General features: G+C 38.3%; 2 gene segments (V, D, J or C); both read right to left on the reverse strand.

The window, feature by feature from the left end:
• Window positions 1–629: 629 nt before the first annotated feature.
• Window positions 630–1326, reverse strand: LOC121026514 (T cell receptor alpha variable 8-3-like). The segment is given in 2 exon segments: window positions 630–1031; window positions 1140–1326. Coding segments are annotated over 2 exon segments (387 nt in total).
• A 4695-nt stretch (window positions 1327–6021) lies between these two features.
• Window positions 6022–6966, reverse strand: LOC121026512 (T cell receptor alpha variable 9-2-like). The segment is given in 2 exon segments: window positions 6022–6742; window positions 6866–6966. Coding segments are annotated over 2 exon segments (381 nt in total).
• Between the last annotated feature and the right edge of the window lie 6554 nt (window positions 6967–13520).

Below are 13520 nucleotides of genomic sequence, written 5' to 3' on the forward strand. Positions count from 1 at the left end.
TGAATGTCCAACTCTTGATTTCAACTCAGGTCATGATCTCACACTTTGTGAGTTCCAGCCCCGCAATGGGCTCTGCACTGATAATATGGAGCCTGCTTAGCATTCTGTCTCTCCATCTCTCTGCCCCTCTCCTGTTCATGCCCCACCCCCTAAAATTAAGTAAGTAAGTAAATAAATACATTAAAAATTTTCAGAGTCCCTCTTAAATAAAGGAATTGACACTCAAAGATAATATTCTGACACATTCTGACCAACACAGTAAGATCTAGGGGGAAAAAAATTCCAAGAAGATGATCTGTGAATGATGAAAGAAACAAGCAGGCAAACTTTTCAGGGAAAGAACATGAGGAGTTCATGTTTTGTTTTCTGGGTTGGCTGACAGAAGAAATGATAAATGAAAACTCATATAGTTAACCTCGTAGACGGTCAACCTCAAGGCCAGTCTTTAAGCATCCTGGTATTATATGATCAGAACACTATCTTCTCCATCATTCTGTAATACTATTTATTATCATGTAGTTTCTACAAAGACCAAAAACCTGCTAAATTAAGTTTATCACACATGGAGTTATAGAATTATATAGAAATAGCTAAGTCTGCTCAGCTCTATTTGTCTCATTTGGCATCATACAGCAAGAGATCTCTAATAATACCACAGGAAGAGACCGTCAGTCTCCAAAAACTCCCCTACCATGGTGGTTTGTGTTCAGCTCCCCCTGCAGTCCCAGACACTGTGTCACTCACAGCACAGAAGTACTTGGCCGCATCGCTGCCAAGGGCTCGAGATTTCCTCAGGTGGAAGGTGGTTTCATGGTTCTTAAATTCAGCCTCAAAACCTTTGATGCCTTTAACCAGGGTGTCCCCTGAAAAGTACTTCAGTAGAAACTGGAGTCCTTGGTTGGGGTGCTGCATGTACCAGAAGAGATAAGGAGTTCCACTATAGGAATAGTTGCACCTCAGCTCCAGAGGGGCTCCTTCAGAGACAGTGACATGGACATCAGGCTGTGTCACTGACTGGGCTCCGGTGTCTCCTGCAAAATCAGTGTTGTGTCAGTGAAAGCAGTGCACACTTCACAATGAAAAGTCAGTATTTCCAGTTGAATCTGTAGAACTATAGACTAATATGAAATTTTACTCACGCAGGGCAAATATCCCCAGTGTTGAGATAAGCAACAGGAACATGGCCGAGCAGTAGAAAGGCAGTGGCTCTTCTCAGGAAAATCTCCCCCTGAGCAGACAAGAAACTGGCTGAGGAAGCCAAGCCCTCAGACATAAGAAGGGTGGAGAAAGTAAATTTGGACAAGTTCCTTGCTGAGATAAAAATGCAAAAGCTGCTGAGATGAGCCTGGAGCTTTCTGACGGATGATTCTTGTCCCTGTCTCTGTCTGCAAAGAGCTCAGCCAGCTGCGGGGGGGGGGGGGGCGGTGGCATGAGCAGATGATGTTGAGCAACAAGATCTCTAGTTTGTGCAGCATCGTCCCCTGGAGGCCCCTCCAAGAACTAATTTATGTGTTCCTTCTGTTTTCTGAGGTATGAAAAGTTCTGCACAATATATTTCTTTCTTCCCAAACCTATGATGGTGTATTCTTCCCAGGCCTGTTAGAAATGAGGTGTCATATAAAAGTAGACTAATGAATTTCACTAAGAAATCAGTTTTTAAAAAATATATCAGACTCAGAATTCAAGTTACAACACAACACTTAAAATGTTTAAGATGAATTCAATCTCCATCAAAATACCACCAGCATTTTTTGCAGAGCTACACCAAACAATACTAAAATTTGCATGGAACCACGAAAGACCCTGAATGGCCAAAGCAATCCTGAAAAATAAAAATAAAACTGGAAGCATTGCGATTCTGGATTTCAGGCTATCTTACAAAGCTGTTGTCATCAAGATAGTATGGTATTGGTACAAAAACAAACACGCAGATCAATGGAACACAACAGAATACCCAGAAATGGACCCACAACTATATGGTTAATTCATCTTCAACAAAGCAGGAACGAATATCCAATTGAAAAAAAAGTCTCTTCAACATATGGTGTTGGGAAAACTGGAAGGCAACATGCAGAAGAATGAAACTGGACCACTTTCTTATACCATACCCAAAAATAAATTCAAAATGGACGAAACACCTAAATTTGAGACAGGAAACCATCAAAATCCTAGAGGAGAATGGAGGCAGCAACCTCTTTGACTTCAGCCACAGTAACTTCTTACTAACATGTCGTCGAAGGCAAGGGAAACAAAAGTAAACATGAACTATTGGTACTTCATCAAGATAAAAACCTGCACAGTGAAGGAAACAATCAACAAAACTAAAAGGCAGCCTCCGGAAATGGAGAAGATATTGCAAACGATACATCTGATAAAGGGTTACTATCCAAATCTATGAAGAACTTATCAAGTTCAACACTCGAAAAACAAATAACTCACTTAAGAAATGGACAGAAGAGGGGCGCCTGGGTGGCGCAGTCGGTTAAGCGTCCGACTTCAGCCAGGTCACGATCTCGCCGTCCGTGAGTTCGAGCCCCGCGTCAGGCTCTGGGTGGATGGAGAGCCTGGAGCCTGTTTCCGATTCTGTGTCTCCCTCTCTCTCTGCCCCTCCCCCGTTCATGCTCTGTCTCTCTCTGTCCCAAAAATAAATAAACGTTGAAAAAAAAAAAAAAAAGAAAGAAATGGACAGAAGACATGAACAGACACTTTTCCAAAGAAGAAACCCAGATGGCTAACAGACACATGAAAAGATGCTCAACATTACTCATCATCAAAAAAATATAAACCAAAACTATGATGAGATACACCTCACACCTGTCCGAATGGCTAAAATTAACAACACAAGAAACAACTGATGCTGGCGAGGATGTGGAGAAAGGAGGGGGACTCTTTTGCACTGCTGGTGGGAATGCAAACTGGTGCAGCCACTCTGGAGAACAGTATGGAGGTTTCTCAAGAAACTAAAATTAGAACTACCCTATGATCCAGCAATTGCACACTTAGGTATTTCCCCAAAGAATACAAAAATACATATTTGAAGGAGCACATACACAGTAATCTTTGTGCACAGTAATCTCTCCAAAATTGTGCTTGCCAACAGTGCAGGAGGTAGGGGAGATATTTCCAATACATGACTGTAAAAGGTTTTTTTTTTTTTTCTTAAAACATGTTATCTAAGACATTTGTGGGTTTGTGACTGAGGAAGGATGAATGATATTTCTGGAGAGTCAGTTTCTCAATGAATTACACATCCTTGAAGAGTGGCTCCATTCCCCAAATTGAATAGTTTGGCAGACAATGTAAAAATTCAGTTGTATAAAAATACTGATAAAGAAAAACTAGTGTATTACAGAAGTAAATACAGTTTCTTGATATCAGCAAAGTTCTAGAAACAAAGAAAGACAAAATAGAAAATGATTCCAACCAGAATTTAGTTGGTAAAAAATAGGATGTCTACAAAACGTTCACTCTGATTTAATTTCCAGCTCTGTACCTTTCCTGTGCAATTTTTGGGCCCCCCCCCTCACCCACACAGCTGATTCTGGCCAGGCCCCATGTTGCCGATCAAAGTAAATATCGCACTATATTTTTGTTCCTTATTTTTATCTCTTCTCTTCATTCTTGTTCACTCTACTCTCAGCCAAGATATATGAAAAGGTAGGATAGTGGGGGTATTGAAATAATTTTCTTATCAGTTGGACTAGGGAATTTTAATCATAACAGTCAAAAAATTGAAAGCAGATAATGGGATATTTTTTGTTCAGTTTCCATGGTTATAATGCCCAGAAATATTCCTATCCTGGTACCTGTGCTCAAAGAATTATCTTCATCATGGATTTATAGAGCTATAGACTCTAGATGTCTGCTGAAGTTTATATGGAATGGCAGAATTGAAAACCTGAGATGAACTTTACACACTGTTCCTCTTCTGCCCACCCCAACTTCGCTATCTGTATAATATGCCTGGCTCGCTTGACTAACCACGGTGTCCTTCAGTAGAAGAATGGGTAAATACACTATGGTATGTCCAAACTAAGTTTCAATGGAAACTTAGTGCTAAAAAGAAATGAGCTGTCACCTAATGTCTAAATAACTTTAAAAACAGAAGTCTAAGGAAATAAAGGTCAGCCTTAAGATTCCCACAGAATAAAGGATTTTTCAGCCAGTGGTATATGAATTAAAATATCTTTACAGTAATTTAAACTATTTAAGAAATATTTGGAAAAAAAGTTTGTTTTATCAGAATGCCTTAGTCATCTAGGACTGCTGTAACAAAACACCATAGACTGTGTTGCTTAAACAACAGATATTTGTTACGGTTCTGAAAGCTGGGAAGTCCAAGATCAAACTGCTGGCAGATTAGTTCCTGGTGAGCTCCTTCCTTAGGGCTTATAGATAGACCCCTTCAATTGGTGGTGAGAAGAAGCTCTCATATCTATTCCTCTTTTTATAAGGACACTAATCCCATCATGGAAGTCCCATTTTCATGACCCTATCTAAATCTAATTACCTCCCAAAGGCCACATCTCCTAATACCATCACACCGGGGGCTAGAGCTTCAACGTATGAATTTTGGCAGAACACATCCAGTCCATAACACAAAACATTCTGAAATTATCATTATCACTGAAGGAAATACTTATTTTCGTAGGTAAAAATATCATAGACCAAGTTCAATCCAATTTAGCAACATAGATACACGAGTATATGGATTTACTCTAATTCTAAAAATCATTGTTTGAAATTATTAAAGAAATATGAAAAAAAAGAGAAATGAGCCATCAGCCATGAAAAGATGGGAGGAAAGTGAAATGCGTATTTCTAGGTGCAAGAAGCCAATCTGAAAAGGCTGCATGCTGTTTGATACCTACTATATGACATTCTGAAAAAGACAGAACTATGGGTACAGTAAAAAGATCAGTGGTTACAGTGGGGTTAGAGGGAGGAAGGGAAAAAATTTTTTAAGTAAAAGAAAGCATAACTGATAAGCAAAAATCAGAAAGCTTATAACACAGATTTGGAAGGAAATTTTTTATGTGCTCTTCTCAATTCCTCAAAAATCAACTTCCAATTTTCTGCTAGTTTAGAAAGTGATCATTGCTTGCTATAAAGGGCCGTGGAGTGCGTGGCTGTTCTGTTCCTTATGAATTTTCTCTCGCGGTCCACTTATTTTCCTTCCCTATGCGCCAATACGATCAGTACACACACACACACACACACACACACACACACACACACACACGTGTGTGCATGCAGGCATACACGCATGTACCAACACAGGCAACATCCTCTTCCTCAGTTATTCAAAATATTCAAAAATATGTGGGGTTTCTTTTCCCTCGGCCTTCCCGGAGGGTCCAGCACACACAGAGGTATTTCTGCACTGGGCCTCATTTTCTTCTTTATCAAGTCTCTCACACAAGTTTGCATTTCTGCCTATACTGCTCATTCTCTAAAATTTGTTGGCATCACGGTCTGCTGATAGCTTCTTTTCTGTTTCTGTTTGGTTTTGTGGGTTTCTGCTCTGTGGGATGTTTTTACCATCTCTTGAATAGAGTTTTAGAGAAAATCAAGAGATAAATGTGTATTTTTAATCAACCATTATTTTTTCTAAGTATTTTATTTTGGGGGCACCTTGGTGGCTCAGTCGGTTAAGCGTCTGACTTCAGCTCAGGTCATGATCTCACGGTCTGTGAGTTCGAGCCCCGCATCGGGCTCTGTGCTGACAGCTCAGAGCCTGGAGCCTGCTTCAGATTCTGTGTCTCCCTCTCTCTGACCCTCCCCCATTCATGCTCTGTCTCTCTGTCTCAAAAATAAATAAACATTTAAAAAAAGATTTTTAAAAAATAAAATAAATAAATAAAAAAGAAGTCATGTCCCTGTAAACGTTCCACTTGAGGTGTTGAGCGCTAGATGACCTTTCATGCAAATAGCAAAGCAAACGTTTTACAGACTATAAATAAACATAGATACATAATGAAAGTAATATGAAGAAATTAATCTATAACCAAAAGGGCAGGAGGGAACATAACAGGAAAATAAACATAATGTTCCTTAATGGGTGCTTACACAAAGGAACATTTTTAGAATTAGGTAACGCCAAGAAACATAGATGATGCACGCTACCAGGAAATTGCTAACAAATATAATGACACGTTTGCCACAATAAAGCAGCCAGTCTAACGCACTGCTTTTGTCTGTGTCCATTTGTTATTTCGCCAATGCCGTTCATCCTTTGGGAACCCCTGGACCTGCTGGGGCTGGACCTCAGCACCTTCTGGTTTCTATGCTCTAGCCATTTGTATGACTTTTGTATCAAGCAGACACTGAGGAACAAACCACCATACACTGTGCTGGAACCAGAGTGGATCAGTCAGAGACGCTCAGCATCTGGGCCCCTGTTCTGCTCAGAGTTTGCGCTCAGCTCCCCCTGCAGACTCTGTCACTGTGTCTGTCAGGGCACAGTAGTACACAGCCAAATCTGACACTTGCACTGAGGATTTCTCCAAGTGGAAGGTTTTGGATTTGCTTTGTAGGGTGGCTTCAAAACCTTTGTGACTTCCCTTCTCCGTGTCCCTAAAGGCTTTCAGGAGGAGCTGTGGACCTTCTCCGGGATACTGGACATACCAGAAAAGAGTGGGGGTCCCTGTTGTTGAATAAGTACAGTTTATAGTCAGGTACTCCCCTTCGGAGAGGGTCACTGGGCCTTCCATCTGGGTCACTGAGTCTCCGTGGGTTTGTCCTGGGAAAAAAGAAAAGAGACCTGTGTTACCTTGGACATAAACATCCTGGATAAATTTATACTTATATGTTTTGCTGACAGAACAGAAGAAAGAATCCAAATTTTAAGAGGCATTTTACTTACCAAGCAACAAGAGTACCACAGTCACGAAGCCTGGAGAAGAGTTCATCTCTAGAGTGTCACCTAGCTAATGTGCTTCATTCGTAGCAGGAAGCATTAGAGAGACAGAGCAATGATCAGTGGAAGCCCACATTTCTCAGGAAAGGTGTTTGTGTTAGGAAGCTGCACCCCCTGCTGGACGGGGACTGAAACGGGATGCATGGCGGCCAGAGTCCTCCCAGAGTCAGCAAGATGTCTTTGTCCCTGACTTTATGAGGCACATGGCAGTCTTCAGGTGGCACTTGGAAATCTGAACAGCAGCAATCCTGACCTCTCAGGTCTATTTTGTTCTTAGGTCACTACCTGATGTGGAAGTTCTTTAACAAAGCATCCCAGAGCATTATTTCTGTAGCTGAAGATAACAACCTTCTAACATATTTTAATTCTGTACTTTATGTTTTCACGTATCCACTGTGGGCCAGCCTATAATCCACTGACTGCCAGAAAATGGCTGGGATTGAATACAGAGAAAGTAATAAGAAGTCAAGTCATTACTAAGTGGTTCTGTGTTTTTCAACACTGTACCCCAATGTTAGAACAGTGGCTGTCCTTTTTTAATATTCACTGAATATTTTTTTAATGTTTATTTATTTTTGAGAGAGAGAGACAGAGACAGAGATAGAGTGTGAGCAGGGGAGGGACAGAGAGAGAGGGAGACACAGAATCTGAAGCAGGCTCCGGGTTCTGAGCTGTCAGCACAGAGCCCGACACAGGGCTCGAACTCACGGACCGCAAGATCCTGACCTGAACCAAAGTCGGATGTTTAACCGACTGAGCCACCCAGGCACCCCAATACTTACTAAATATTTCTTGAACAGAAATAATGAACATGTGGTCTTTATCTGAAATATAGTATTTCTTGGTCCTAAAATAATACCAATTGTAAGGATTACTATCTTCTTAACAAAAGCTTTCAGAAGAAAAGTCACCCTATTTTGTAAACAAAAATTTTAATAGTCAAATATTCCCGGTTTTCCAAACCAGTAAAAAGTGAATATATGAGTTCTAGACAGAAGAAACGTCATAAATGAAGTTGTTGAATCCCTATTGAATGATCGGAGATTCTCATTCTCTGTTTGTTGATGTAACTATAAGGTGGCTGTTAAATGTGAAATAGGCAACAAATACTAAACCTATACTATTAACAAGTTTTAGGCTCAAAGATGCTTCTGACTGCCATCCATTTGTTACATTTTCTTGCCAACCTTGAATGAAATAATTTCTCCCCACAAGGTAAGGGATCAGGATTATCAAGATAAAGTTCTGGAGAGGGACACATCTTCTGTAGCTCTGTACACATGTATCTCTAAACACAGAGACAGAAGCTTAGCTCACACTGTTGAAAGCCACTGTCCATGGATTCACATCAAGGAGCTTCATGAGTCCAGAGACAACAATGTAGTGGTTTCCCACATGCAGAGGGGAGTAAGAAATTCAAGAGTGGATATTGTTTTGGTTCACGTGTCCCTTCCCTTCCTCTCCACTTTCCAAGTCAATTTGTCACAACCAGCCTCAAAACTATGCTAGGAAGGAATTTGGGACAAGCAGCTATCAACTTCTATACAGGTATGGCAGGGAGAATGCCAGATAGACTGAGATAACACTGGTTTGAAAATAAGCAGGATAGCACGTGGATGCAGAAAGTCATTATCTACACTATCAAAAAAAAAAAAAAACAGTTTAAGCCAATGAGAACCTAGAGGAAAAGTGTTTCGCATTTTGAGTGACACCAGAAGACTTGTACAACATTGAGAACAGAGATCTCTTAAATTTGGATTTTTAATGGCTTTATTGATTTGTAACTGACATAAAAATAAACTGCACCAATTTAAAGTGAGCAATTTTATAAGATTTAACATATAAATATATATATATTTGTGAAGCCATCACCACAGTCAAAGTAATGAACATATGCATCATCCTCAAAAGCTTCCTCATGTCTCTTTGCAATCCGTCTCTCAACCCTCTCCCACCCCCATTTCAGGCAACACTTCTGTCATGAATAGTTCACATAATTTATAATTTTGCATAAGCAGAATCACATATACTCTTTTGTCTGCCTTCTCCTCAGCATAGTTATTCTGAAATTCTTCCATGGTTGTAAGTATCAAAAGTTTGTTCCTTTTTGTTGCTAAGTAGCATTCTATTACAGAGATATAAAAGAATTTGTTCATTTATTCACCTAGTAATGTACATTTCGGTTAGTCCCATTTGGGGGCTGTTAAAAATAAAGCTGCTGGAGACTCACAAATGCAAACAACAAACTGATGGTTGCTAGAGGGGAGGAGGTGGGGAATGGGCAAAATGTGTGAATGTGAGTGGAAGATACAGGCTTCCACTTATGGAATGAATAAATCATGATGATAAAAAGCAGAGCATAAGGAATAGAGTCAATGATATTGTAATAGTGTTTTGTATGGTAACAGATGCTAGCTACACTTGTGAACACAGCAAAATGTTTAGACTTGTCAAATCACTATGTTGTATGCCTGAAACTAATATAATGTGTGTCAACTATCCTGAAATGAAAATATATACAAATAGGACAGAACTTGTTTTCTTCTAGCTGAGTATTCTCAATTACTAGCTAAACAGTGCATTAAAAACTCATCATGCAATTACAAATTCTTTATCTTATTCAGCACACCATCATCATACATTAGAATGTTTATTCTCACAAAGACGTTATACTTTCATGTCTCTTTTAAACTACATTTTGTAAGGCACTGATGTATTAAAGATATAAAGTGATTCCATTATGAGGTTAATATTCCTATGCATGCTTGAAGATTTGGGGCCTACATGAATGCATGGAACAAATTCCTTATTCTCAACTCAATTTCAGCACCTGAAATTCCACTCTAAAGAACACTCCCCTTAGAACTAATAAATGAATTCAGCACAATTGCAGGATACAAAACCAACACACAAAACTCCATTGCACTTCCATCCACTAACAATAAATCATCCAAAAGGAAATTAAGAAAACATTTCCATTTAAGGGACACCTGGGTGGCTCAGTCAGTTAAGTGTCCAACTTCAGTTCAAGTCATGATCTCATGGTTTGTGGGTTTGAGCCCCATGTCAGGCTCTGTGCTAACAGCTCAGAGCCTGCAGCCTGCTTCAGATTCTGTGTCCCTCTCTCTCTGCCACTTCCTCACTTGTTCTCTCTCTCCCTCCCTCTCTCTCTCTCTCTCTCTCTCTCTCTTTTTCCTCTCTCAAAAATAAACATTAATAAGAATTTAAAAAAAGAAAATATTTCCATTTACAATAGCATCAAAAATAATAAAATGCTTGGGAATAAAATTAACTACAGGGACTAAAGAATGTATGCTGAAAATTATAAGACACTGCTAAGAGTAATTAAAGAAGACACAAAGAAATGGGAAGACATCTATGTTCATGGATTGGAAGACTTAATATTGTTAATATGTCAATACTACAGAAAATGATCTATACAGTTAATGCAATTCCTGTCAAAATCCCAAAGGTCTGTTTTGCAGAAATAGAAAAATCCACCAGAGATTCCTAAGGAGTCTCAAGGGACCCCATATAGTCAAAACAATCTAGAAAAAGAAGAATAACGCTGAAAAAGAAGAATAAGGTCCTACACTTCTTGACTGCAACATTTGATACAAAACTACAGTAATCCAAACAGTGTTGTGTTGTCATTAAGACAGACATATAGACCAATGAAATAGAATAGGGAGTGCAGAAATAAATCCTTGCATACATGGTCAGATGACTTTCAACAAGGGTTCCAAGACCACGTCATTGTGAAAGGACAGTGTTTTCAACAAGTGGTGATGGGAAAATTTCAGATCCACATCACAAAAAAGATAAATGGGACCCTAACCTTACACCATATACAAAAAATCAACACAAAATGAATAAAGGGCCTAAATGTAAAACTGAAACCAAAGACTCTTAGAAAAAAACGTGAAGGAAGATCTTTATGACATGGGATTTTGCAATAATTTCACAATTTTACACCAAAGCAGAAGATGCAATTGGACTATAGCAAAATTTAAAATGTCTGTGCATCAAAGGATACGATCAACAGGATGAACAGGCCACCTGTGAAACTGAAGAAAGCATTTGCAAATCATATATCTGATAAGGGGTTAACATCCAAAATGTGAAAGGAGCACTTAAATCTCAACAACAAGAAACCAAACAACCTAATTAAACAAAGGTAAACCCTAAGATATACAAATGACCAATTAGTACATCAAAAGATGCTAAACATCACTACTCATTAGGGGAATGCAAAACCACAATCAGATACCACCTTACAGGAGTAAGGATGGCTACAGTTAAAAGAAAAAAATAACAGGTGATGACAAAGATATGAAAAACTGGAATCCTTGTTTACTGTTGGTGAGAATGTAAAATGCAGCTTCTGGGTAAAACATTATAGCAGTTCCTCAAAAAATACAGATCAAATTACCGTATGATCCACCAATTCCATTTTGGCACAGACCAACCAAAATTGAAAGCATTTGGGAATATACTGCAATTACTGAAATTTTTACATGCCCACATTGATAGCAACATTATTCACAATAGCCAGCAAGTGGAAGCAATTCAAGTGCCTATCAGCAGATGAATGGGTAAACAAAATGTGGTATTAGATACAATGGAATATTATTCACCCTTCAAAAGAAAGAAATTCTGACAACATGGGACGACATAGATGAACCCTGAGGCCATTATGCTAAATGAAATAAGCCAGTCACAAAAAGTCAAATACTGTATGACTCCATGTACATGAGGTATGTAGAGTAGTCCAATCCATAGAGACAAGAACTAGAATGTTTCCAGGGGCTGAGAGGAAAGGAGAAATAGGGAGTCATTATTTAATGAGTAAAGAGTTTCCGTTCTGCAAGATGAAAAGTGTCCTGGAGATGGATGGTGCTGATGGCTGTATAAAAATGTGAATGTACTTCATATCACTGAACTGTACACTTAAAAATTATTCACATGGTAAATGGAATGTTAGGTGCATCACAATGAAAATATTTTTTGATTTAAAAAATGCTTATTGGGGTTCCTCGGTGCCTCAGTTCATTGAGCTCAGGTCAACCTGATTTTGGGTCAGGTCATGATCCCAGGGTCATGAGGTCAAGCCTCCTATTGGGCTCCATGAGAGCATGGAGTCTGCTTAAGATTCTGTCTCTCTTTCCCTCTGCCACTCTCACCTGCTTTTGCAAGCTTGCTCTCTCTCTCTCTGTCTCTCTCTAAAACACAAAAAATAATAAACTTTTGAAAATTCATAAAAATTAAACACACGCTTATTATTAAGATTTCTACTCTATACATCTGTTTTCCAAATGCAAATATAAGAGGGAGGCATGGTACAAGATCACCTATCAATCAACCATTACCATTCAAATGTTAGGACACTGAGAACATGGGGTTCATGCAGAGGAGGAAATAGGAAAGAATGAAGAGTTTGGATTGTAGAACATTGAGCATAGCAGGCCTGCGGACACACAAAATGAGCCACTTGGCCTTAAATGCTTTTGAGGTGTGGTAAAGGACAAGAACAGAGAAAAGAAAGAATTCAAACTTGGCACCATCACAGTATACCCCTAGTACTCACTATTACTGACCATTTTATGGATAAGGCTGGTAGGGTTAGATAAGCCTACCTTTTAAGATTTGAATTTTTCCATGCTAGAGATGGTAATAAGGCCATTAAATGGAATGTGTTCTAGACAGAAAATGTGTACAGAGTAGGCACTCATGACTTTTCTGGATAAATATATATATATATATATATATATATATATATATATGTATATATATATGTATGTATATATATATGTATATAAACATATATACATGTATATACATATATATGTATATTATATATATATATGAATAAGTAACAACTTTTATTAAAAATCAACCTGAATTATTCTGTTAATATACTGCCTCCACTTGTACTTTCTTAATTTGAATATATGCATCTCTATTCAAGAGTGAATGGCTTTTACTGTGCTATCTTATAGATGTTGGATTAAGGTTAGGCTATCTCTATAAAAATCAAATTCATGGTCTAGACAATAAGAATACGCTGCAAAACATCAATACTTTGAAAGTTAGAAACTCTTAGCTATATACCATGGCGATTTTTAAATAGCCTTTTTTGTACTTGGAACACCAACAAAAAATGAATGTTAAGAAGAAAATTCAAATAATTATCATACACAGATGAAAATGTAGGAATCTAGAGGGAGAAATTCATTTGAAGATAAAGGTAAGAAACTTCAAAATAGAATGAAAAACATTACAAGTCCTTTATCAATTGAGAAAGATAGCATTTTTTGGATTAAAAAATAGGAAACAGATACTTTAAATGTTAATGTGGTTGTTAAGTGCAATTCCAACTTTCTTGTTTTCGTTTTTGTTTCTTTGATTCTTTAATGGAGGGATAATGAGCAGAAGTAAAACAGGACATAATTTTTGACATTTATATTGAAAAATTACATTGATACTATAAAAATTACCCCCCCCCGCCAAATACTTGGAAAACAGAAATAGTGATGAGTGATTGACCCTCACCAGTAATAAAGGTTTCTGTAAAACTCTCTTCTCAGGTTGGTATAGAAAG

The sequence above is a fragment of the Herpailurus yagouaroundi genome, unplaced genomic scaffold (genome assembly GCF_014898765.1).
Source record: "Herpailurus yagouaroundi ecotype Mexico unplaced genomic scaffold, PumYag 120122, whole genome shotgun sequence".
NCBI lineage: Eukaryota > Metazoa > Chordata > Mammalia > Carnivora > Felidae > Herpailurus > Herpailurus yagouaroundi.